Below are 27728 nucleotides of genomic sequence, written 5' to 3' on the forward strand. Positions count from 1 at the left end.
AAAGTGAACTAGGCCTTTCCTACGCTCTTCTCAGTAGTTGCTATTCAGACTTACCTTATGAAGGTGCTTAATGGGCTTTGTAGGCGTGGTTCCCTTGTGCGCGCTGAATAAATGTAATTCAACTGCTGAAAACCCTCCCACTTGGTGGCCAACAGAGTTTTCATTCAATAGGGTTTTCAATACATTTATGTTAAGCCATCCCTTTAAATGCGGTGTACCTTTTAGTTCGAATTTTGTCAGACTCTATTTATTTTTATTTTATTTCACCTTTATTTAACCAGGTAAGCCAGTTGAGAACAGGTTCTCATTTACAACTGCGACCTGGCCAAGATAAAGCAAAGTAGTGCAATAAAAACAACACAGAGTTACATATGGGGTAAAAAAAACAAAGTCAGAAATACAACAGAAAATATATATACAGTGTGTGCAAATGTAGCAAGTTATGGAGGTAAGGCAATAAATAGGCTATAGTGCAGAATAATTACAATAGTATTAACACTGGAATGCTAGATGTGCAAGAGATTATGTGCAAATAGAGATACTGGGGTGCAAAAGAGCAAAATAAATAACAATATAGGGATGAGGTAGTTGGGTGGGCTAATTTCAGATGGGCTGTGTACAGGTGCAGTGATCGGTAAGGTGCTCTGACAACTGATGCTTAAAGTTATTGAGGGAGATAAGAGTCTCCAGCTTCAGAGATTTTGGAATTCGTTCCAGTCATTGGCAGCAGAGAACTGGAAGGAATGGCGGCCAAAGGAGGTGTTGGCTTTGGGAATGACCAGTGAGATATACCTGCTGGAGCGCAGACTACGGGTGGGTGCTGCTATGGTGACCAATGAGCTAAGATAAGGCGGGGATTTGCCTAGCAGTGATTTATAGATGGCCTGGAGCCAGTGGGTTTGACGACAGACATGTAGTGAGGACCAGCCAACAAGAGCGTACAGGTCACAGTGGTGGGTAGTGTATGGGGCTTTGGAGACAAAACGGATGGCACTGTGATAGACTACATCCAATTTGCTGAGTAGAGTGTTGGAGGCTATTTTGTAAATGACATCGCCGAAGTCAAGGATCGGTAGGATAGTCAGTTTTACGAGGGCATGTTTGGCAGCATGAGTGAAGGAGGCTTTGTTGCGAAATAGGAAGCCGATTCTAGATTTAACTTTGGATTGGAGATTCTTTATGTGAGTCTGGAAGTTGAGTTTACAGTCTAACCAGACACCTAGATATTTGTAGTTGTCCACATACTCTAGGTCCGACCCGTCGAGAGTGGTGATTCTAGTCGGGTGGGCGGGTGCTAGCAGCGTTCGATTGAAAAGCATGCATTTAGTTTTACTAGTGTTTAAGAGCAGTTGAAGGCTACTGAAGGATTGTTGTATGGCATTGAAGCTCGTTTGGAGGTTTGTTAACACAGTGTCCAATGAAGGGCCAGATGTATACAAAATGGTGTCGTCTGCGTAGAGGTGGATCTGAGAGTCACCAGCAGCAAGAGCGACATCATTGATATACACGGAGAAAAGTGTCGGCCCAAGAATTGAACCCTGTGGCACCCCCATAGAGACTGCCATAGGTCCAGACAACAGGCCCTCCGATTTGACACACTGAACTCTATCTGAGAAGTAGTTGGTGAACCAGGCGAGGCAGTCATTTGAGAAACCAAGGCTATTTAGTCTGCCAATAAGAATGCGGTGGTTGACAGAGTCGAAAGCCTTGGCCAGGTCGATGAAGACGGCTGCACAGTACTGTCTATTATCAATCGCGGTTATAATATCGTTTAGGACCTTGAGCGTGGCTGAAGTGCACCCGTGACCAGCTCGGAAACCGGATTGCATAGCGGAGAAGGTACGGTGGTATTCGAAATGGTCGATGATCTGTTTGTTAACTTGGCTTTCGAATACTTTCGAAAGGCAGGGCAGGATGGATATAGGTCTGTAGCAGTTTGGATCTAGAGTGTCACCCCCTTTGAAGAGGGGGATGACCGCGGCAGCTTTCCAATCTCTGGGGATCTCAGACGTTATGAAAGAGAGGTTGAACAGACTAGTAATAGGGGTTGCGACAATTTCGGCAGCTAGTTTTAGAAAGAAAGGGTCCAGATTGTCTAGCCCAGCTGATTTGTAGGGGTCCAGATTTTGCAGCGCTTTCAAAACATCAGCTGTCTGAATTTGTGTGAAGGAGAAGCGGGGGGGCATGGGCAAGTTGCAGCAGAGGGTGCAGAGTTGGTGGCCGGGTTAGTGGTAGCCAGATGGAAAGCATGGCCAGCTGTAGCAAAATGCTTGTTGAAATTCTCGATTATTGTAGATTTATCGGTGGTGATAGTGTTTCCTAGCCTCAGTGCAGTGGGCAGCTGGGAGGAAGTGCTCTTATTCTCCATGGACTTTACAGTGTCCCAAAACTTTTTGGAGTTAGTGCTACAGGAAGCAAATTTCTCTTTGAAAAAGTTAGCCTTTGCTTTCCTGACTGCTTGTGTATATTGGTTCCTAACTTCCCTGAAAAGTTGCATATCGCGGGGGCTATTTGATGCTAATGCTGTACGCCACAGGATGTTTTTGTGCTGGTCAAGGGCAGTCAAGTCTGAGGAGAACCAGGGGCTATATCGGTTCTTAGTTCTGTATTTTTTGAATGGGGCATGTTTATTTAAGATTGAGAGGAAATTACTTTTAAGGAACAACCAGGCATCCTCTACTGACGGAATGAGATCTATATCCATCCAGGATACCTGGGCCAGGTCAATTAGGAAGGCCTCCTCGCTAAAGTGTTTTAGGGAGCGTTTGACAGTGATGAGGGGTGGTCGTTTGACCGCGGACCCGTTACGGACGCAGGCAATAAGGCAGTGATCGCTGAGATCCTGGTTGAAGACAGCTGAGGTGTATTTAGAGGGTGTGTTAGTCAGGATGATATCTATGAGGGTACCCATGTTTACGGATTTAGGGTTGTACCTGGTAGGTTCGTTGATAATTTGCGTGAGGTTGAGGGCATCTAGCTTGGATTGTAGGATGGCTGGGGTATTAAGCATATCCCAATTTAGGTCACCAAGCAGTACAAACTCTGAGGATAAATGGGGGCAATCAATTCACATATGGTGTCCAGGGCACAGCTGGGGGCTGAGGGGGGTCTGTAGCAAGCGGCAACAGTGAGAGACTTATTTCTGGAAAGGTGGATTTTTAGAAGTAGAAGCTCAAACTGTTTGGGCACAGACCTGGATAGTATGATAGAGCTCTGCAGGCTATCTCTACAGTAGATTGCAACTCCACCCCCCTTTGGCAGTTCTATCTAGACGGAAAATGTTATAGTTGGGGATGGAAATTTCAGAATTTTTGGTGGCCTTCCTGAGCCAGGATTCAGACACTGCTAGAACATCAGGGTTGGCAGAGTGTGCTAACGCAGTGAATAACTCAAACTTAGGAAGTAGACTTCTGATATTTATGTGCAAGAAACCAAGACTTTTGCGATTACAGAAGTCATCAAATGATAGCGCCTGGGGAGTAGGAGTGATACTGAGGGCTGCAGGGCCTGGGTTAGCCTCTACATCACCAGAGGAACAGAGGAGGACTAGAATAAGGATACGGCTAAAGGCTTTAAGAACTGGTCTTCTAGTGCGTTGGGTACATAGAATAAAGGGGGCAGATTTCCGTGTGTTATAGAAAAGATTCAGGGCTATAGAATATATCGGTATATATTAAAATTCTGCATAATGGCACAGCATTTCATAAACTTTATATCTATAGAATATATCGAGAGAACGGGTTCAGAATATTAGGGATCAATTAAAGAAAGCCATGTAAGTATATGCATATTTGTCTCTGTTTCAGCATCAATTGGTAGATTAAAAAAATACTCTGATCTTGTTGATTATTTAAGGTTAATAAAGTATTTACAAATCACAAAAAAACGGGTTTAAAGAGCCTTTACACACAAAATAAAGAAAACAGTGGTTTGATTAATTCTGAAAATTGCGACATTCAGTTGTTCAACCCAAGGTAATGTTGGAAGATTAGTGTATATAGAATTATAAATAGGGAGAATAGTGTACAATAGTAGCCTACACCCTTGTCTATTGCCTGCACTAACCATGGAACTTTGTGATGACAGACAATTCATGCGTCATGAGTTGGGGTCAAACTAATACGGCTTGGTCTGCACTCCTCTCCATAACGATTGAATTAGTCTACATGTCTTTTTTAAATATTATCAACTGTTACTAATGATCCTCAGCAACAACCATATGGCCGTGACTGCGTTTACAGAGGAAGCAAATTAAGTTAAACAAAACAATTTAATTAAATGGAATGATTAATGTAGGCTATACCAACTGAAGGTAACTAACAGTAAATTGGCAGTTCAATATGTGTTGTTATTAGGCCTGCTGACGGTTGATACTGATAGTGGCTAATATTTAACATGATAGAAATAGGAAACAGAGAAATTCGTGGTAGCCTATAATTAAGACATTCCAGAGTGCCCATCCCTGCAAATTATAAGGTTGTACAATTAAAATTCTGCATAATGGCACAGCATTTCATAAACTTTACTGTGGGAAAGTTGATATGCTTCAATTTGCTGCCATATTATTGTTTCACATGTCTCCAGCGATTATAAGGTCAAATATACCTAAAACAAGCGTCATTTATATTTACAATTCCCATATCCAAAACGGATTACTCATTTATCTAGCACTTATCAATAGCTCTTATTGTTATTTCTATCGGAAAAAATAGATCCTTTTTCCACTTGGAACTAGTAGGTTCGCTAGACCTTATTCATGGTTTCCTCACGCATAAAGGTGGTGGAAATAAGTCTAGGTCAGAATACGGCGTATCTGTAGACACCTCCTCCACACCTTCATTTATTCAATCTCCACCCCCCCAAAAATAGCAGGTGAATAGCACACTATTCTCACGCTTATGTTAAAGATCAGAATACGTATAGAAAGAATGGTGCATAAAGGGAATTACGTCCCATTTACGTGCGCTTAACTTGGGTCGGAATCGGGCCCCATGTCCATTCAGAAAGGTTCAGAAAATACCGACTGGACCCGATTAGACCTGTCCTCTGTTAATTTACTGTTTGTGTGATGAGAACTGCGCGAATTTGTTATCTGTGTCAGCCAATTGTAACTCAATAAAACGTATAGGCGCACAATTGGCCCAGCGTCGTCCGGGTTTGGCCGGTGTAGGCCGTCATTGTAAATAAGAATTTGTTCTTAACTGATTTGCTTAGTTAAATAAAGGTAAAATAAAATAAAAATAAAAACTGGTTCCAGCTGCTCACCTCACGTGCGCCTGCTGCTGATGAGTGAGTGAGTGAGTGAGTGAGAGAGAGAGAGAGAGCGAGTGAGAGTGAGAGTGAGAGTGAGAGTGAGAGTGAGAGTGAGAGAGAGAGAGAGAGAGAGAGAGAGAGAGAGAGAGAGAGAGAGAGAGAGAGAGAGAGAGAGAGAGAGAGAGAGAGAGAGAGAGAAAAAGGAGCCTTGGCCTAGGCTACTGTTAATTGCGAAGATGGAGTAATTTTTCATTGAAGTAAAACAAAAGTTGAAAGGGTATAGTGAAAAGAAGTCGACAACGGGAATGTCCTCAGGGACAAGTTTTAATATTGTAGTGGACAAAGATGAGAAGAACGTGTGTAACTCGCTTTTCAGGTTTGATGCAACTTTCTACCTTGCATTTGTTTATTTTGTATTTATTATCAATTGTTTAGTCATCATTATTATTATTATTATTATAAATTCTTCTTTTATTTCTTTTTAGTCATTTAGCAGACGCTCTTATCCAGAGTGCCTTACAGGAGCAATTAGGATTAAGTGCCTTGCTCAAGGGCACAGACAGATTTTTCACCTAGTCGGCTCAGGGATTAGAACCAGCGACCTTTCGGTTACTGGCACAACGCTCTTAACCACTAAGCTACCTGCCGCCCCAAATCATTATTATTGTAGGCCTATTTAATCATCTAAACCTGTTCTTTAAATAGCCTATGCAAAAAGTTTCATTTTGTTCCGATTTTTTTGTTGGCTAAATTAAGTTTGAACTGTCTTTTATCATTTTGTCCAAGGTTAAAATTCGGCCTGTTGTAAAAGAAATAGCATTAGCCTATCGCTGTCATTTGTTGGGCAGGCCTACGGTAGGCAATCGCCTTTCTTGGTAATAGCTGCAATATAGGCCTGTTCCAAAAACTTTTTTGAAGGTTTCATTCTGTTGCGCCGTTTTTGTTTGCCAAATTAAGTTCCAGCTGTAATGTTGTGTTTGCCGCAACACAATACAATTACCAGTAGGCCTACTATGCTACTTACACTCAAACCATGAAAAGGAAAACCAAAGAGGGCAAGATGCAAAACTCAATTTAATGCCGCAATATAATAACCTGTTCATATTTTCTCTTTAAACAATGAATTCACTTACTTTTTATAATACCCTAATAAAGTCAAACAACTTTTGTGATGGTTTTATTTGTTGTATGGCTATTATTAGGCGTAGCTACTGCAGGCCTATGAAGGCAGTGCGCACCGGCACCCCAACTGACTATGACAGTTGAACTTGAGGTGAGGAAGAGTGTTTTAGGCCAGAGTTGCTCCTTTAAATGTAACAATATAATGCTCATCTTTATGAAAAATATTCTGATCGAAAATGTATGAACTAGCCTCCTGTATGCCTATATCTGTAACCTCTATGACAAGTATAAAGAAATCCATGTCAATGTCGGGAACATGGCGCCCGGCATATCTCTATCTTTCTCTCGGGTTATTCTTAAATATGAATATCATACAAGGGCCTATACGCATGCAATGCCCTGATGTATTTAGCACTCAAATCTCCAACAGCTGAACCGTGAGGTAGACTATTGTTGTTTTAGTAAAGTAAAAACCATTTTGAATATGCTTCACCATGCTCAAAGGGATACTTAATGTCTGCTTTTTTTTACCAATAGCTGCCCTTCTTTATCAAGGCATTGGAAAACCTCCCTGGTCTTTGTGGTTGAAATTCACTGCTCGACTGAGGGACCTTGCAGATAATTCTATGTGTGGGGTACAGAGATGAGGTAGTCATTCAAAAATCATGTTAAACACTATTATTGCACACAGAGTGACTCCATGCAACTTATTATGTGACTTGTTAAGCTAATTTTTACTCCTGAACTTACACTACATGACCAAAAGTATGTGGACACCTGCTCGTCGAACATCTCATTCCAAAATCATGGGCATTAATATGGAGTTGGTCCCCCCTTCGCTGCTATAAATAGCCTCCACTCTTCTGGGAAGGCTTTCCACTAGATGTTGGAACATTGCTATTGGGACTTGATTCCATTCAGCCACAAGAGCATTAGTGAGGTCGGGTACTGATGTTGGGCGATTAGGCCTGGCTCGCAGTCGGCGTTCCAATTCATCCCAAAGGTGTTTGATGGGGTTGAGGTCAGGGCTCTGTGCAGGCCAGTCAAGTTCTTCCACACCGATCTCGACAAACCATTTCTGTATGGACCGCGCTTTGTGCATTGTCATGCTGAAACAGGAAAGGGCCTTCCCCAAACTGTTGCCACAAAGTTGGAAGCACAAAATCGTCTAGAATGTCATTGTATGCTGTAGCGTTAAGATTTCCCTTCACTGTAACTAAGGGGCCTAGCCCGAACCATGAAAAACAGCCCCAGACCATTATTCCTCCACCAAACTTTACAGTTGTCACTATGCATTGGGGCAGGTAGCGTTCTCCTGACATCCGCCAAAGCCAGATTCGTCTGTCGGACTGCCAGATGGTGAAGCGTGATTCATCACTCCAGAGAACGCGTTTCCACTGCTCCAGAGTCCAATGGCCGCGAGTTTACACCACTCCAGCCGACGCTTGGCATTGCGCATGGTGATCTTAGGCTTGTGTGTGTGGCTCAGTTGAAAGTCAGAGCTCTTCAGAGTTGGCCATTCTACTACCAATGTTTGTCTAGGGAGATTGCATGGCTGTGTGCTCGATTTTATACACCTGTCAGCAACGGGTGTGGCTGAAATTGCCGAATCCACAAATTTGAAGGGGTGTCCACATACTTTTGTATATATAGTGTTTTTAGACTTGCCATAACAAAGGGGTTAAATATTTATTGACAAGACATTACAGTCTTTCATTTTTTATTAATTTGAAAATATTTCTAAAAACATAATTCCACTGACATTATGGGGTATTGTGCATAGGCCAGTGACACAAAATCAAAATTGAATCCATTTTAAATTCAGGCTGTAAAAGTCAAGGGGTGTGAATACTTTCTGAAGGCACTTTAGGCCTAGCCTGTCTGCACTTTATCTCTTTAATCAGATAGAAAGAAAACTGTAGGCAGCAAGCGTCATGATGGTCAACATTTGTGCAAGGAATGACGACAAGTGCAAATGGGGTGCAACTGAATGAAACATAGCCAAGCTCCTTTCCTGAATTGGTGTGAACGGTTTAGTGCGTCAAAATCGGAATCTGTATTTTTTCGGAATTCTGACAAAAAGATCGCAATGCAGTTGGTGAGAAAAGGCCTTAAGGGTCAAGTCTATAGTAGGTGGTATAGGGATTTGATCTTATAGTGAATTTACTGCAGTGCCATTGAATCCTGGTCCGCGAGAATCCTGGGCGTGCAGGCTTCTGTTTCAGCCCTGTGCTACCACACCTGATTCAACTAAAGAAGTAGGTTTGTGCTGTGCTACACAAAAAGCCTGCACACCCTGTGGGCCTCCAGGGTCGTGTTCAGTATGGCACAACGTTCAAACATTTTGGACAAGTTCAGGTAGTACCTTTCTGTTCCACTCACTCAGTTTCAAAAAATGTCTCCCTAATGAACATGACTACGGATTACAAAGGAAGAACACTAATATAGTGGATGGGAAGGAAACTGTATCAGAAGACATGAGCCCACCTTTTCTCTTTTTGGTGCAATGGCGTCCAGCTCGTCAATGAAGATGATGGCGGGGGCATTCTTCTCAGCTTCCTCGAAGGCCTTCCTCAGGTTACTCTCAGACTCTCCGGCCAGTTTACTCATGATCTCAGGCCCTGAAACATTTAGCAGGCACAAGTTCAACTATTAGGTAACTATTTCCTTACAAGCACACTGATGGTGTTATTTTGACCGTTACTGAACAGAGTTTGGGTCAATCAATTCCAATTCAGTCAGTTACATTGAAATTCCAACTAAAAACATTTTTGCTCTTGAATGGAATTTCTATTCACTTAATGCATTAACTGAATTGAAATGGAACTTAATGAAACGCTAAATGAAAAATAACAACGCTTTTGTCGCTCAGTCTCACCATTGATAAGGAAAAAGAAGGCTCCAGTCTCGTTGGCCACGGCACGTGCGATCAATGTCTTTCCTGTTCCAGGGGGTCCGTACAGCAGGATACCCCTTGGAGGCTGGGATTAAACATTGAATTACCTTTTAATTAGTTGCATTTTCATGTAAAACAATATAATAAAAAACAAAACAAACAATTTACTTATTTATCTTTTATCTAATCTTGTCCATGAGGTTTGAGGTGAATGATGAGAGATAGGGTTGGGCGGTATCAAGATTTTCATATCGTCATACCGTCCTTCTCGCATCCCGGGATTTACGGTATTACCGGCTTAGTACACAAAGGGGGTGCAAAACAACGCAAAAAAACAACATTTTGCCTCGATTACCAGAATGCTAACAAAATTACCACAAGTAATAGCGAATTTCCATGGAGGCTAGCTAAATATGTTAACGAGTGCAAACAAACATAAACAAATTGCAAAGACAGGCAATCCAGCTCCTAAAGTTATACATATATAGGGAGGAGATACCAAATTACATTTTTCGTTTGGACATTTACAAGCGAATGTGAACACGAGACATTGTGCAAATGAACAAAGTTGACGGATGCTTGTCTGAAGGAAGAACAGTACTGTGTACACGCTTTGTCTGTGTGGAGTCTGGAGTCGCAGGGCAACGGGCCTGTCTGCTCTTTTCGGAGATGGGGAGGATCAGACGGGGCCGAGAATAGAGAAAATAAATGCAAGGAAATCAAGCTGCAGTGGCAGCTGTACAGATAACTCATCCTAAGGGCTTTGACTTCTCTAACACGGCAGAAAACTAACACAATATGATGCCCCGTCACCTTATTAAATTAGCCAGCTGAGGAGTATTTCTGTCTGTAATAAAACTATTTTGTGGGGGGGGCAAACCCATTCTGATTGGCTGGGCCTGGCTCCCCAGTGGGTGGACCTGGCTCCAAAGTGGGTGTGCCTATGCCCTCCCAGGCCCACCCATGGCTGTGCCCCTGCCCAGTCATGTGAAATCCATAGATTAGGGCCTCATAAATTTAGTCCAATTGACTGATTTCCTTATATGAACTGTAACTCATCAAAATCTTAGAAATTGTTGCATGTTGCATTTATATTTTTGTTCAGTGTAAAATGCTTCTTATTGTTATTTCTGATCGGCATTAAACACATTTTGTGCCTCAGTTGCACTTCTTCACTCGGATGAGAATTCACGAACGGACATTCTACCATGCATCAGCAGACAGAGCTCTTTTCTCCGGTACTTTTCTCGGTGTAGCCAGCCTACTTTTTCTCCAGCAAAATGCAAGATAGACTTAAAGCAAAACATAAGGAAATGTAGCTGGCTACATTCTTTCTATGATAAACATTAGAAATATGATGGCCATGGATTGTTCTTTGCAAAAAATACAATTTACAGTGCATTCGGAAAGTATTCAGACCCCTTGAGTTTTTCCACATTTTGATACAGCCTTATTCGAAAATGGATTAAATTATTTGTTGCCCTCATCAATCTACACACAATACACCATAATGACAAAGCCAAAACAGGTTTAGGAATGTTTGAAAATTTATTTTAAAAAACAAAAACAGGTTTTTACATAACGTTTTTAGACTCCAAATTGAGCTCAGGTGCATCCGGTTTCCATTGATCATCCTTGAGAAGTTTCTACAACTTCATTAGTGTCCACCTGTGGTAAATTCAATTGATTGGACATGATTTGTAAAAGGCACACACCTTTCAATATAAAAGGTCCCACAGTTGACAGTGCATGTCAGAGCAAAAACAAAGCCATGAGACAGGATTGTGTAGAGGCACAGATCTGGGGAAGGTACAAAACAAATTCTGCAGCATTGAAGGTCCCCAAGAACACAGTGGCCTCCATCATTCTTAAATGGAAGAAGTTTGGAACCACCAAGACTCTTCCAAGAGCTGGCCGCCCAGCCAAACTGAGCAATCAGGGGAGAAGGGCCTTGGTCATGGAGGTGACCAAGAACCCAATTGTCACTCTGACAGAGCTCCAGAGTTCCTCTGTGGAGATGGGAGAACCTTCCAGAAGGACAACCATCTCTGCAGCACTCCACTAATCAGGCCTTTATGGTAGAGTGGCCAGACGGAAGCCACTCCTCAGTAAAAGGCACATGACAGCCCGCTTGGAGTTTGCCAAAAGGCACCTAAAGACTCTCAGACCATGAGAAACAAGATTCTCTGGTCTGATGAAACCAAGATTGAACTCTTTGGCCTGAATGCCAAGCATCACGTCTAGAGGAAACCAGGCACCGCTCATCACCTGGCCAATACCATCCCTACGGTGAAGCATGGTGGTGGCAGCATCATGCTGTGGAGATGTTTTTTCAGCGGCAGGGACTGGGAGACTAGTCAGGATTGAGGAAAAGATTAACAGAGTAAAGTACAGAGAGATCCTTGATGAAAACCTTCTCCACAGCGCTCAGGAACTCAGACTGGGGCGAAGGTTCACCTTCCAACAGGACAACGACACTAAGCACACAGCCAAGACAACGCAGGAGTGGCTTCGGGACAAGTCTCTGAATGTCCTTGAGTGGCCCAGCCAGAGCCCGGACTTGAACCCGATCAAACATCTCTGGAGAGACCTGAAAATAGCTGTGCAGCGACGCTCCCCATCCAACCTGAGAGAGCTTGAGAGGATCTGCAGAGAAGAATGGGAGAAACTCCCCAAATACAGGTGTGCCAAGCTTGTAGCGTCATACCCAAGAAGACTCAAGGCTGTAATCGCTGCCAAAGGTGCTTCAACAAAGTACTGAGTAAAGGGTCTGAATACTTATGTAAATGTGATATCAGTTTTTAATTTTAAATACATTTGCAAACATTTCTAAAAACCTGTTTTTGCTTTGTCATTATGGTGTGTGAATTGATAAAAATATATAAAAATAATATCTCAATTTTAGAATAACGCTGTAAAGTAACAAAATGTGGAAAAAGTGAAAGGGTCTGAATACTTTCCGAATGCAGTGCCTTGCAAAAGTATTCATTCCCTTTGGCATTTTTCCTATTTGGTTGCATTACAACCTGTAATTTAAATTGATTTTTATTTGAATTTCATGTAATGGACATACACAAAATAGTCCAAATTGGTGAAGTGAAATGAAAAAATAACTTGTTTCAAAAAATTCTACAAAATAAATAACGGAAAAGTGGTGTATGCATATGTATTCACCCCTTTGCTATGAAGCCCCTAAATAAGATCTGGTGCAACCAATTACCTTCAGAAGTCACATAAGCAGTTAAATAAAGTCCACCTGTGTGCAATCTAAGTGTCACATGATCACAGTATACAGTGGGGGGAAAAAGTATTTAGTCAGCCACCAATTGTGCAAGTTCTCCCACCTAAAAAGATGAGAGAGGCCTGTAATTTTCATCATAGGTACACGTCAACTATGACAGACAAAATGAGAAAAATAAATCCAGAAAATCACATTTTAGGATTTTTAATGAATTTATTTGCAAATTATGGTGGAAAATAAGTATTTGGTCAACAACAAAAGTTTCTCAATACTTTGTTATATACCCTTTGTTGGCAATGACACAGGTCAAACGTTTTCTGTAAGTCTTCACAAGGTTTTCACACACTGTTGCTGGTATTTTGGCCCATTCCTCCATGCAGATCTCCTCTAGAGCAGTGATGTTTTGGGGCTGTCACTGGGCAACACGGACTTTCAACTCCCTTCAAAGATTTTCTATGGGGTTGAGATCTGGAGACTGGCTAGGCCACTCCAGGACCTTGAAATGCTTCTTACGAAGCCACTCCTTCATTGCCCGGGCGGTGTGTTTGGGATCATTGTCATGCTGAAAGACCCAGCCACGTTTCATCTTCAATGCCCTTGCTGATGGAAGGAGGTTTTCACTCAAAATCTCACGATACATGGCCCCATTCATTCTATCCTTTACACGGATCAGTCGTCCTGGTCCCTTTGCAGAAAAACAGCCCCAAAGCATGATGTTTCCACCCCCATGCTTCACAGTAGGTATGGTGTTCTTTGGATGCAACTCAGCATTCTTTGTCCTCCAAACACGACGAGTTGAGTTTTTACCAAAAAGTTCTATTTTGGTTTCATCTGACCATATGACATTCTCCCAATCCTCTTCTGGATCACCCAAATGCACTCTAGCAAACTTCAGATGGGCCTGGACATGTACTGGCTTAAGCAGGGGGACACGTCTGGCACTGCAGGATTTGAGTCCCTGGCGGCGTAGTGTGTTACTGATGGTAGGCTTTGTTACTTTGGTCCCAGCTCTCTGCAGGTCATTCACTAGGTCCCCCGTGTGGTTCTGGGATTTTTGCTCACCGTTCTTGTGATCATTTTGACCCCACGGGGTGAGATCTTGCGTGGAGCCCCAGATCGAGGGAGATTATCAGTGGTCTTGTATGTCTTCCATTTCCTAATAATTGCTCCCACAGTTGATTTCTTCAAACCAAGCTGCTTACCTATTGCAGATTCAGTCTTCCCAGCCTGGTGCAGGTCTACAATTTTGTTTCTGGTGTCCTTTGACAGCTCTTTGGTCTTGGCCATAGTGGAGTTTGGAGTGTGACTGTTTGAGGTTGTGGACAGGTGTCTTTTATACTGATAACAAGTTCAAACAGGTGCCATTAATACAGGTAACGAGTGGAGGACAGAGGAGCCTCTTAAAGAAGAAGTTACAGGTCTGTGAGAGCCAGAAATCTTGCTTGTTTGTAGGTGACCAAATACTTATTTCCACCATAATTTGCAAATAAATTCATTAAAAATCCTACAATGTGATTTTCTGGAAAAAAAATTCTCAATTTGTCTGTCATAGTTGACGTGTACCTATGATGAAAATTACAGGCCTCTCTCATCTTTTTAAGTGGGAGAACTTGCACAATTGGTGGCTGACTAAATACTTTTTTCCCCCACTGTATATACATACACCTGTTTTGAAAGGCCCAGAGTCTGCAACACCACTAAGCAAGGTGCACCACCAAGCAAGTGGCACCATAGAGACCAAAGAGTGTAGCTCAGTTGGTAGAGCATGGCGCTTGCAACACCAGGGTTGTGGGTTCGATTCCCACGGGGGGGCCAGTTTAAAAATAAAAATAAAATGTATGCACTCACTAACTGTAAGTCGCTCTGGATAAGAGCGTCTGCTAAATGACTAAAATGTAAAATGTAATAACCCTGAAGGAGCTGCAAAGCTCCACAGCGGAGATTGGAGTATCTGTCCATAGGACCACTTAGAAGCATTGTGGTGGCAGCATCATGCTGTGGGGATGTTTTCCATCGGCAGGTACTGGGAAACTGGTCAGAATTGAAGGAATGATGGATGGCGCTAAATACAGGGAAATTCTTGAGGGAAACCTGTTTCGGTCTTCCAGAGATTTGAGACTGGGATGGAGGTTCACCTTCCAGCAGGACAATGACCCTAAGCATACTGCTAAAGCAACACTCGAGTGGTTTAAGGGGAAACATTGAAATGTCTTGGAATGGCCTTGTCAAAGCCCAGACCTCAATCCAATTGAGAATCTGTGGTATGACTTAAAGATTGCTGTACAACAGCGGAACCCATCCAACTTGAAGGAGCTGGAGCAGTTTTGCCTTGAAGAATGGGCAAAAATCTCAGTGGCTAGATGTGCCAAGCTTATAGAGACATACCCCAAGCGACTTGCAGCTGTAATTGCTGCAAAAGGTGGCTCTACAAAGTATTGACTTTGGGGGGGGTGAATAGTTATGCACGCTCAAGTTCTGTTTTTTTGTCTTATTTCTTGTTTGTTTTAGAAGAAAAAATATTTTGCATCTTCAAAGTGGTAGGCATGTTGTGTAAATCAAATGATACAAACCCCCCCAAAATCAATTTGAATTCCAGGAAAAATGCCAAGGGAGGTGAATACTTTCACAAGCCACTGTACATGTGTGGCTGCCAGCCAAATAGTGTTGCACTTCTGTTGAAGCTATTTTCTGCCGAATGTGTTGCACTAATGTATTTCCTGTGAAGGAAAACTATAGTTGCACATCCCTGAACACTATTAAAGCAACAACAAAAAAACACTACTTTCAATATAAAACGCGACCCCTGTCAATACACAGCTGGACTCACCTGCTCCCGCTTTCTCCCGCTGTGCTATTTACAAACACGCGACTGGCTCAACTGTTCTGGGGAACTATGGTAACATTAATTATGTAAAATAATGTGACAGGTGAAATGAAGAACGCGATCTGCCTGATCCCCTAACGTATTGCACAAGTTGACTGCAGGTATTTACTCAAAGAATAGCAACAAATATGACAATTTATTGAAAAACTAAAAACCATCCCGTATACACGGTATACCGCCCAAGCCTAATAAGAGAGGTGGTGTATTTAGTTCACCTTGACACCGATGGCCTTGAACAGTGCTGGGTGTCTCAGGGGCAGCTCCACCATCTCCTTAATCTGGGCCAGCTGCTTCCTCACGCCCCCAATGTCATCATAGCCAACCTCATTCAGAGACTCCTCCTCATCCTGAACACAGAGAGAGATGTGGTTGGTAAAGCACAGAAACGCAGAGGGAAAGGCTACAGATAGCATACAAATGTAATAAATAGTTTACTATGATCAGAAAATCTGGAATTCCCAAATTATCAACAGAAATCCCATCTCTGAAAACTACAGCTTTAAAGTGAACCTGCTCTCATGCACAAGATCCAACTGAAGCCGTAGACAGAGCAGTCCTGGATGTAGTCCTACCTCTCGTTTGATGGGCTCGCCCTCACAGTGGATGACAGTGTCTGGGGCCACGATGCAGTAGGGGTTGGGATCCGTCTCCACTACTTTGAACTCCACTGCACGCATGCCTCCCCTCACCAAGAAAATGTCCGCTACAAAACAACAGAGACTTCACAATAAACCAGGTCCCCAAGACCCTGACTTAACCTTTTGTTTTTTTCATAGGTGTAGTCAGCTGGCAAAGACACAGGATCATGTTCGTTATGCACCAAACGGATGAAAACAGACCGAAACGGGGAGGGACTACCTGGACTTGTCCAATAAGAAACACTTTAGATTTCCGTTGCAAAATGTTTTCATTTAGGTGTCCTAATGATCATAACCCAGAACAACATCTGTAGTAGAGGGTCAAGTTCAGGTGGAGGAAGTACCTTAAACATTTTCTCCCATTTGGTGCCTACTGAACACACTCCAGGTTATCCCCTGAATCACTGTTACCTTTCCTGATGGGCCTGTAGGCCTCCATGAAGTAGGGCTTGAGGTAGACCTCAAACAGGTTCCCTGTGATCCCCTCCACAGTGTCATCGATGGGCAGAACGTGGATCCGCTTCCCATACTTTACATCTGGGCATGGCTGAATACTGTGTGATCACAAAAGGAACTAATTATGCCATGGCTTTACTGTACAGTGTGAAGGAGCAGTGGTCTGGTTCCCCACATCACCCCGCACTGATGCCAAAGTTCTCCAGTTCTACCTCACCTGATGACATCTCCCAGGCGGACTCTCAGGTTGTTGCGGACCACTCTGTTCATGCGGACCTTCTCGTCGGAGCAGGTGTCGTCAGAGAGCACGATGCATACCGTCTCCCGCCTCTTCTTTCCTTTCATCAGCACGGTGTCTCCCCTGAACAGTTGCAACTCATCCATCTTTGCCTAGGGCGGGGCAGGAAAGAGGAATTAGTCAGACACTGAATCCTACTGATCTAGTATAGAACCTTCAACAGGGAACATAACTATCACAGCCTGTGCAACAGGAACGAGTGAGTGAGTTACTGCTGAAATAATATTGTACAGTCGTGGTCAAAAGTTTTGAGAATGACAAGTATTGGTCTTCACAAAGTTTGCTGCTTCAGTGTTATGATATATTTGTCAGATGTTACTATGGTATACTGAAGCATAATTACTAGCATTCCATAAGTGTCAAAGGCTTGACAATTACATTCAGTTTATGCAAAGAGTCAATATTTGCAGTGTTGACCCTTCTTTTTCAAGACCTATGCAATCCGCCCTGGCATGCTGTCAATTAACTTCTGGGCCACATCCTGACTGATGGCAGCCCATTCTTGCATAATCAATGCTTGGAGTTTGTCAGAATTTGTGGGTTTTTGTTTGTCCACCCGCCTCTTGAGGATCGACCACAAGTTCTCACTGGGATTAAGGTCTGGGGAGTTTCCTGGCCATGGACCCAAAATGTCGATGTTTTGTTCCCCGAGCCACTTAGTTATCACTTTTGCCTTATGGCAAGGTGCTCCATCATGCTGGAAAAGGCTTTGGTCGTCACCAAACAGTTATTGGATGGTTGGGAGAAGTTGCTCTCGGAGGATGTGTTGGTACCATTCTTTATTCATGGCTGTGTTCTTAGGCAAAATTGTGAGTGAGCCCACTCCCTTGGCTGAGAAGCAACCCCACACATGAATGGGCTCAGGATGCTTTACTGTTGGCATGACACAGGACTGATGGTAGTGCTCACCTTGTCTTTTTCAGATGCCCCAAACAATCGGAAAGGGGATTCATCAGAGAAAATGACTTTACCCCAGTCCTCAGCAGTCCAATCCCTGTACCTTTTGCAGATTATCAGCCTGTCCCTGATGTTTTTCCTGGAGAGAAGTGGCTTCTTTGCTGCCCTTCTTGACACCAGGCCATCCTCCAAAAGTCTTTGCCTCACTGTGCGTGCAGATGCACTCACACCTGCCTGCTGCCATTCCTGAGCAAGCTCTGCACTGTTGGTGCCCCGATCCCGCAGCTGAATCAACTTTAGGAGACGGTCCTGACGCTTGCTGGACTTTCTTGGGCGCCCTGACGCCTTCTTCACAACAATTGAACCTCTCTCCTTGAAGTTCTTGATGATCCGATAAATGGTTGATTTAGGTGCAATCTTACTAGCAGCAATATCCTTGCCTGTGAAGCCCTTTTTGTGCAAAGCAATGATGACGGCCCGTGTTTCCTTGCAGGTAACCATTGTTAACAGAGGAAGAACAATGATTTCAAGCACCACCCTCCTTTTAAAGCTTCTAACTCAATCAGCATGACAGAGTGATCTCCAGCCTTGTCGTCGTCAACACTCTCACCTGAGTTAACGAGAGAATCACTGACATCATGGCAGCTGGTCCTTTTGTGGCAGGGCTGAAATGCAGTGGAAATGTTTTTTGGGGATTAAGTTCATTTTCATGGCAAAGAGGGACTTTGCAATTAATTGCAATTCATCTGATCACTCTTAATGACATTCTGGAATATATGCAAATTGCCATCATCAAAACTGAGGCAGCAGACTTTGTGAAAATTAGTATTTGTGTCATTCTCAAAACTTTTGACCACGACTGTAGTACTCAGTGCAGACTGAGCGTTCACTAAAATGTCCCTGTCCCATTCATTCACACCACCAATGCCTCACCTGAGACAGAGAAACCACACTGTTGTCCTCATTGAGAGATTCATCCACAACCAACCGGTTGGGCCTGGTCTTCTGCTTTAAAATCGCTGTGGATAGATCATTTTTTGATCTGAGGGAAAATCAAAGAGATGGTAAATATATCTGATGGCAAAATGTAACATACTTCATAATATCCAAATATATAGACAGACAGCTAGCTAGCTGACTGTTGAACATTTCTACTAAGAGACAAACGGGTTTCTTTATTCCGATTTTTAAAATTAGGATCCCAATTAGCCAATGCCAATGGCGACAACTAGTCTTTCTGGGGTCCGACACATAACGAAAAATACATTACAAAAGACAATTTACATACATTTAAAACATTAAAATAGACATTACAGACTTATAGAAAAAAAATAATAGAACTAAAAGACAAATGTAAAAAATAATATTAAAAAAAACAATACAACTAAAGAATAATCATGTGTGTGTGTGCACGCATCTATCAGTTGTACATACACACAAAAATTAGGTCACATGGGGAGAGGCATTGTGCCTTGATGTGTTGCTTTATTTGTTTTTTTTTAAAACAGGTTTGCTGTTCACTTGCGCTATATGACATGGAAAGGCATTCCATGCAATCATGGCTCTATATAATATTGTACGTTTTCTTGAATGTATTCTGGACCTGGGGACTGTAAAGAGACCCCTGGTGGCATGTCTGGTGGGGTAAGTATGTCTGTCAGAGCTATATGTAAGCTAATTACAGACTATTTGGAAGTGAACACATACATTTCTCACAAAAACAAGAATTGATGCATGCAGTCAATCTCTCCTCTACTTTGAGCCAAGAGAGACTGACAAGCATTGCTGATATTAGCCCTCTGTGTACTTTGCAGGGCAAGACGTGCTGCTCTCTTCTGGGCCAGCTGCAGTTTTTCTAGGTCCTTTTTTGCAGCACTTGACCATACAACCGGGCAATAGTTATGATTAGATAAAACTAGAGCCTGCAGGACTTGTTTGGTCGACTGTGGTGTTAAAAATGTTGAGCATCTCTTTATCACAGACATACCTCTCCCCATCTTTAAAACAATTGAATCAATATGTCTTGACCATGAAAATGTATAGGGTGTCCAATCAAAACGGCATATTTTGACTAATGGGTAAAATTATGTTAATTGTATAGATAATCCTCTAAGAAAACCAATGGTCCAAACCTCATGTCTCTATCATAATCCGTTCCAAATTTATTGGAGTTTCTACCCTTGTACTATAGGATGGTCAGAATTAGGGTGACTCAATTTGTAAGGCAGCAGCTACTCTTCCTGGGGTCCAGCAAAATTAAGGCAGTTATACAACTTTAAACACATCAAGTAACATTACAATACATTCACAACAGATTTCACAACACATTAAGTGTGTGCCCTCAGGCCCCTACTCTACTACAACACAAAATCCACGTGTGTGTGTATGCATGTGTCTGTGCCTATGTGTGTGTTGCTTCACAGTCCCCGCTGTTCCATAAGGTGTATTTTTATTTTTTTCAATCTAATTTTACTGCTTGGAGGCCAGAGAAAAAATTGCATCGCGTCAGCTAGGCTGAATTCTGTGCAGGAATTAAGGCTACTACCGACCTGACAGGCTCACTTTCCCGTTGAACTCGTCAACTTTTTTCTCCAATCCGCAGGACATAAAACAATAGAGGTAAGATGGATATCGATTTTGAAACATGACGTAGTAGGCTATTTACATATTTTAGTATACGCTTTTCATATTAATTCAAAATTCCTGTTCTTTTTTGAAGACTTCTCACAAAAACAAGCGTATCTCTGCGAAATGTCAACGGACCACTGAGCGTATACCAAGCTTTTTATTTTCAAAGCCTTTTACATTTAATTCAGTTTGTGTCATGCTAATGTTGCAAACCACGGAAACAACTTTGAAGACTACAACCACAAAATGGGGGAGGGGGTTCCGTTAAAACGATAAGAACAATTCTTACAATTTCACGTGAATTCACAATGCAGCAGCGCTGCTGCCAGCAACGGTTTGGGTTACGCATTGCACCTGTACTACCGTTACTGTACATCAATTCCACCTCGCAAAGTTTGCATTTCCTTTTCATGTAACTTCTCAAAGTGTTGCCATAGAGGATTTCTCTGCTGTCGTTGTCTTTCTCTGCCATTTTTCCAACTGTTAATGACGACGATGACGTAGTGGTGGAGAGTCGATTCCAAAATAATTGATTCCTTGAAAGTCGACTCCCGGTGTCAACTCCCATTTCTGAGTATCAAGAGTCGATTCCGCTAGGAATCGACTCCTAAGATTCTGTATTTTTGGAACGGAGGAGACCGATTAGTTGGCGTACTTCCGAGAACACAAACACTTGCATCTTTCATAGGGAGCTAGCGAGGGACAAAGAGAGAGGGGAGGGGCACAGTATATGCAGGTCGGTCACCAGGCAGAGTCAAAACCGTGCACTAAGCCTAGCTTTGGGACACAACATCAGGAGTCTGTCTTTTCGGGAGTCTATTGGTTGGAATCATAAGCTTGTTTTTGTAAGAAATCTTCGAAAAATAACAGGAATTTGGCCTTAATGTGAAAAGTGCACACTAAAATACTACGTCATGCCTCAAAATCAATATCTATCTTACCTCTATATTGTTTTATGTCCTCCGGATTAGAGAAGGAAGATGACGAGTTCAACGTCTAGCCTTAATTCTCGCACAGCATCCAGCCTAGCTGACCACTTTTTTCCTCTGGCCTCCATTGATTTAGTCACCCTAAAAACTCCAATAACTTTTGAACAGATTGTGTTTTTTTGTGTTGACCGTAACTTTGTACCTAATTTTTCCGCCATTGTTTCCTACAACTGAAAAGAGCTTCTGGACATCAGAACAGTGATCACTAGCCTCGATTTGAATGAAGATTTCTACTTCAATGATTTCGCGGCAAAGGACATACTGCTCAACCCCGGACCAGGCCCTAATCCCAGACACTCAGAAGAGAAAGAGACTGCGATATAGAGGCCGAAGTGCGAGTACCCTAATGAAGCTACGGCGGAGAGTAAATAATCCGCCTTTACCCTCTGTTCTATTGGAAAATGTACAATCACTGGAGAATAAAGTGGACGAGCTCCATTCGAGACTATCTTATCAATGGGACATAAAGAACTGGAATATCCTATGTTTCTCGGAAACTTGGCTGAACAAGGACATGGATAATATTCTAGCTGGTTTTTCTATGTATCGGCTGGACAGAACGACAGTGTCGGGTAAGCTCAAGGGGAGGTGGTGTGTGTCTAATATTAAGGAAGTCTCAAGGTTCTGCTCGCCTTAGTTAGAATCTCATGATAAGCTGCAGACCATACTATTTAACAAGAGTTTATCTATATTTTTTGTAGCCGTCTATTTGCCACCACAATTCGATGCTGGTACTAAGACCAAATTCAACAAGCTGTATAGGGCCATTAGCGAAGCAAGCAAATGCTCATCGAGAGGCGGCGCTCCAAGTGGCCTGTGATTTTAATTCAGGTAAACTGAAATCCATTTTACCTCATTTCTACCAGCATGTGACCTGTGCAACTAGAGGCGAAAAAATTGATCACCTTTACTCCACACACAGAAACGCATACAAAGCTCTACCTCACCCTTCATTTGGCAAATCTGACCCTAACTCGATCCTCCTGATTCCTGCTTACAAGTAAAAACTCTAACAGGAAGTACCAGTGACGCGCTCAATATGGAAGTGGTCCGATGAAGCGAATACAAAGTCACAGGACTATTTTGCTAGTACAGACTAGAATATGTTCCGGGGAATTATCCGATGGCATTGAGGAGTTTACTACATCAGTCACCGGCTTCATTAATAAGTGTACCGACGACATCGTCCCCACAGTGACCATACGTACATATGCCAACCAGAAGCCATGGATTACAGGCAACATCCGCACAGAGCTAAAGGCTAGAGCTGCCGCTTTTAAGGAGAGGGACACTAACCCGGACACTTATAAGAAATCCCGCTACGCCCTCCGACGATCCAACAAACAGGCAAAGAATCAATACAGGACCAAGATCAAATCCTACTACACCGGCTCTGACGCTCGTCGGATTTGGCAGGGCTTGCAAGCGATCACAGATTACAAAAGGGAAACCCAGCCACGAGCTGCCCAGTGACGCAAGCCCTGCCACATCTTCTATGCTCGCTTCAAGGCAAGCAACACTGAACCATACGTGAGAGCACCAGCTGTTCTGGACAACTGTGTGATCACGCTCTCCGTAGCCGATGTGAGTAAGACCTTCAAAAGTATTAACTTTCACAAGGTCGCGGGGCCAGACGTATTAACAGGACGTGTACTCAGCGTATGCGCTGACCAGCTGGCAAGTGTCTTCACTGGGTCAAGGAGAGGTTGAAAATGACAGTCTGTAATACCTACATGTTTCAAGCAGACCACCATAGTCCCTGTGCCCAAGAATGCCAAGGTAACCTGTCTAAATGACAATCGCCCTGTAGCACTCTATAGCCATGAAACAATGTGAAAGGCTGGTCATGGCTCACATCAACACCATCATCCCAGACACCCTGGACCCACTCGCATACCGCTCCAACAGATCCACAGATTACGCAATCTCTATTGCACTCCACACTGCCCTTTCCCACTAGGAAAAAAGGAACACCTACGTGAGAATGCTGTTCATTGACTACAGTTAAGCATTCAACACCATAGTTCTCTCCAAGATCATCAAGCTAAGGACCCTGGGACTGAACACCTCCCTCTGCAACTGGATTCTGGCCTTCCTGACGGGACGCCCCCAGATGGTGAGGGTAGGCAACAACACATCCGCCATGCTGACCCTCAACACATAGGCCCCTTAGGGGTACGTGCATCATTAGGTTTGCCGACGACACGACGGTGGTAGGCCTGATCACCGACGATGAGACAGCCTACAGGGAGGAAATCATCAGAGACCTGGCACGGGAAGACAAAAGGAGCTGATCGTGGACTACAGGAAACGAAGGGCCGAGCACCCACCCATTCCCGTCGATGGGGCTGTAGTGGAGCGGGTTGAGAGCTTCAAGTTCCTCAGTGTCCACATCACCAATACAGATCATGGTCCAAACACACCAAGAGGGCATGACAATGCCTCTTACCCCTCAGGAGGCTGAAAATATTTGGCACGGGTCCCCAGATCCTCAAAATGTTCTACAGCTGCACCATTGCATCACCACCTGGTATGGCAACAGAAGATAGCCCTATTTGGTAAAAGACCAAGTTCCATATTATGGCAAGAACAACTCAAATAAGCAAAGAGAAATGACAGTCCATCATTACTTTAAGACCTGAAGGTAAGTCAATACGGAACATTTTAAAGAACTTTGAAAGTTTGTTCAAGTGCAGTCACAAAAACCATCAAGCGCTATAATGAAACTGGCTCTCATGAGCACCGCCACCGGAATGGAAGACCCAAAGTTACCTCTGCTGCAGAGCATAAGTTCAATAGAGTTACCAGCCTCAGAAATTGCAGCCCAAATAAATGCTTCACAGAGTTCAAGTAACAGACACATCTCAACATCAACTGTTCAGAGGAGACTGTGTGAATCAGGCCTTCATGGTCAAATTGTTGCAAAGAAACCACTACTAAAGGACTCCAATAAGAAGAAGAGACTTTATTGGGCCAAGAAACACGAGCAATGGACATTAGACCAGTGGAAATGTGTCCTTTGGTCTGGAGTCCAAATTGGAGATTTTTGGTTCAAACTGCCGTGTCTTTGTGAGACGCGGTGTGGGTGAACGGATGATCTCTGCATGTGTCTTTCCCAACGTAAACCATGGAGGAGGAGGTGTTATGTTGTGGGGGTGCTTTGCTGGTGACACTGTCTGTCACACTTAACCAGCATGGCTACCATAGCATTCTCAGATTCTCAAAAAGTTCTACTGCTGCACCATTAAGAGCATCTTGACCGGCTGCATCACCGCCTGGTATGGCAACTTCTTGGCATTTGACAGCAAAGCGCTACAGAGGGTAGTGCAGACAGCCCGGTACATCACTGGGGCCGAGCTCCCTCCCATCCAGCACCTCTATACCAGGCGGTGTCAGAGGAAGGTCCAAAAAATGGTCAAAGACTCCAGCCACCCAAGTCATAGTGTTCTCTCTGCTGCCGCACGGCAAGCGGTACCGATGCACCAAGTCTGGAACTACTGCTAAATAGTTAACCAAATAGCTAGCCGGACTATCTGCATTGACCCTTTTTGCACTAACTTTGCCTCATAACATACGCTGCTGCTACCTATCACTTTATTCCTAGTTACAGTTGAAGTCGGAAGTTTACATACACTTAGGTTGGAGTCATCAAAACTAGTTTTTCAACCACTCCACAAATGTCTTGTTAACAAACTATAGTTTTGGCAAGTCGGTTAGGACATCTACTTTGTGCATGACACAAGTAATCTTTCCAACAATTGTTTACAGACAGATTATTTCACTGTATCACAATTCCAGTAGGTCAGAAGTTTACATACACTAAGTTGACTGTGCCTTTAAACAGCTTGGGAAATTCCAGGAAATTATGTCATGGCTTTAGAAGCTTCTGATAGGGTAATTGACATCATTTGAGTCAATTGGAGGTGTACCTGTGGATGTATTTCAAGGCCTACCTTTAAACTCAGTGCCTCTGTGCTTGACATCATGCGAAAATCACAGCAACCAGATGGGATGCTGTGTGTATGGGCTGTGTGGTGTGTGTATGCAGGTGGCACGGGGTTGGACACATTATTTGGCACTCTAGGCCAAATCGGTTTGGCTACAGAATACAACATAACTGTGACACAGCCTAACTATTACTAATTGGTAAATAGTAACCCTGCTTTTCGTTCATGATCATGTAAACCCAATTACTCCGTTACAACCCCTGGTGTTTTGCGTGTGTGTGTGTGGCACCTTACTCCTCAGTGTAGATTCCCAGTTCTGCATAACACATCAATATATGTTAACAATATGACCACTTGGCTTTAAATTAATGGGTTTAACCCCCTAAAGTCGATGTCCGCGAAAATCTAATTAGCATAATAATAAAAAATCCCCATTAAATCTGTCAGCTTAAGCTAGAAATATGTGTTTTTGCATTGGATGCATTTCAATCCACCGCATCCCCCTATGTCGCACTTCCGCATCTGTGGGTGAAAGGTGACAGCTAGAGCGGTCTTTGTCAGTTTGGTCTACAAACTATTATAACCCCTTTAAGGAAAGAGACAAGACTTTCATGAACACGATGGTGTTCTCCGTTTTGCTCTACAACCCCCACAAGCATCTTGGAATTCATCTGAAGTCGGTACAGCCGATCTGCCAACTTCTGTCTGAGGCGTCCGAACAGTTTGGGCTACACACTAATATGAGACTCTCACGAACATATACACTACCGGTCAAATGTTTTAGAACACATACTCATTCAAGGGTTGTTCTTTTTACTATTTTCTACATTGTAGAATAATAGTGAAGACATCAAATCTATGAAATAACACATATGGAATCATGGAGTAACCAAAAAAGTGTTAAACAAATCACAATATATTAAATATTTGAGATTCTTCAAAGTAGCCACCCTTTGCCTTGATGACAGCTTTGCACACTCTTGGCATTCTCTCAACCAGCTTCACCTGGAATGCTTTTCCAACAGTCTTGAAGGAGTTCCCACATATGCTGAGCACTTGTTGGCTGCTTTTCCTTCACTCTGCCGTCCGACTCATCCCAAATAATCTCAATTTGGTTGAGATCGGGGGATTGTGGAGGCTAGGTCATCTGATGCAGCACTCCATCACTCTCCTTCTTGGTAAAATAGCCCTTACACAGCCTGGAGGTGTGTTGGGTCATTGTCCTGTTGAAAAACAAATGATAGTCCAACTACGTCCAAACCAGATGGGATGGCGTATCGCTGCAGAATGCTGTTGTAGCCATGCTGGTTAAGTGTGCCTTGAATTCTAAATAAATCACAGATAGTGTCACCAGCAAAGCACCCCCACACCATAACACCTCCTCCTCCATGCTTTATGGTGGGAAATACACAAGCGGAGATCATCTGTTCACCCACACGCGTCTCACAAAGAAATGCCGTTTGGAACCCAAAATCTGAAATTTGAACTCCAGACCAAAGGACAAATTTCCACCGGTCTAATGTCCATTGCTCGTGTTTCTTGGCCTGATTCAAACAGTCTCTTCTGAACAGTTGATGTTGAGATGTGTCTGTTACTTGAACTCTGTAAAGCATTTATTTGGGCTGCAATTTCTGAGGCTGGTAACTCTAATGAACTTAACTTAACTCTGGGTCTTCCATTCCTGTGGCTGTCCTCATAAAAACCAGTTTCATCATAGCGCTTGATGGTTTTTGCGACTGCACTTGAAGAAACTTTCAACGTTTTTGAAATGTTCCGTATTGACTGACCTTCATGTCTTAAAGTAATGATGGACTGTCATTTCTCTTTGCTTATTTGAGCTGTTCTTGCCATAATATGGACTTGGTCTTTTACCAAATAGGGCTATCTTCTGTATACCCCCCTACCTTGTCACAACACAACTGATCAGCTCAAACGCATTAAGGAAAGAAATTCCACAAATTAACTTTTAAGAAGGCACACCTGTTAATTGAAATGCATTCCAGGTGACTACCTCATGAAGCTGGTTGAGAGAATGCCAAGAGTGTTCAAAGCTGTCATCAAGGCAAAGGGTGGCTACTTTGAACAATCTAAAATATATTTTGATTTGTATAACACTTTTTTGGTTACTACATGATTCCATGTGTTATTTCATAGTTTTGATGTCTTCACTATTAGTCTACAATGTAGAAAATAGTAAAAATAAAGAAAGACCCTTGAATGAGTAGGTGTTCTAAAACTTTTGACAGATAGTGTACATGTTGGTTGTTTTGCTCTAGGACGCCCACAGGCCTCACAAGATTCATCTGAAGGTCCCCGGTACAGGTTGAAAAAATAGTACTGTATAAATGGAGACTGTTTAGTGCAAAAAATAAGGGGTTAAATACATATAAAAAATAAAGGTTTCCTGATCTTTCTTATATCTCTCAGATATACACTGAACAAAAATATAAATGCAACAATTTAAAATATTTTACTAAGT

The 27728-nt window shown here is 42.9% G+C and overlaps 1 protein-coding gene across 2 annotated transcripts in view; it reads right to left on the reverse strand.

The window, feature by feature from the left end:
• The window catches only part of LOC121541459 (transitional endoplasmic reticulum ATPase), a 48604-nt gene that overhangs the window by 16683 nt on the left and 4193 nt on the right, over window positions 1-27728 (reverse strand). The window contains exons 2-8 of one of the 2 annotated variants that reach the window (XM_041850487.2): window positions 18619-18727; window positions 16708-16880; window positions 16446-16588; window positions 15969-16099; window positions 15612-15743; window positions 9254-9356; window positions 8863-8996 (exon numbers count right to left, since the gene is read on the reverse strand). In XM_041850487.2, coding sequence (XP_041706421.1) covers window positions 8863-8996; window positions 9254-9356; window positions 15612-15743; window positions 15969-16099; window positions 16446-16588; window positions 16708-16880; window positions 18619-18727 — 925 coding nt within the window. Of the gene's footprint in view, window positions 1-8862; window positions 8997-9253; window positions 9357-15611; window positions 15744-15968; window positions 16100-16445; window positions 16589-16707; window positions 16881-18295; window positions 18324-18618; window positions 18728-27728 lie in introns of those variants that run through there. The other variant, XM_041850488.1, reaches the window with a different exon arrangement.

This window comes from Coregonus clupeaformis, chromosome 27, assembly GCF_020615455.1.
Source record: "Coregonus clupeaformis isolate EN_2021a chromosome 27, ASM2061545v1, whole genome shotgun sequence".
In the NCBI taxonomy this organism is placed as follows: domain Eukaryota; kingdom Metazoa; phylum Chordata; class Actinopteri; order Salmoniformes; family Salmonidae; genus Coregonus; species Coregonus clupeaformis.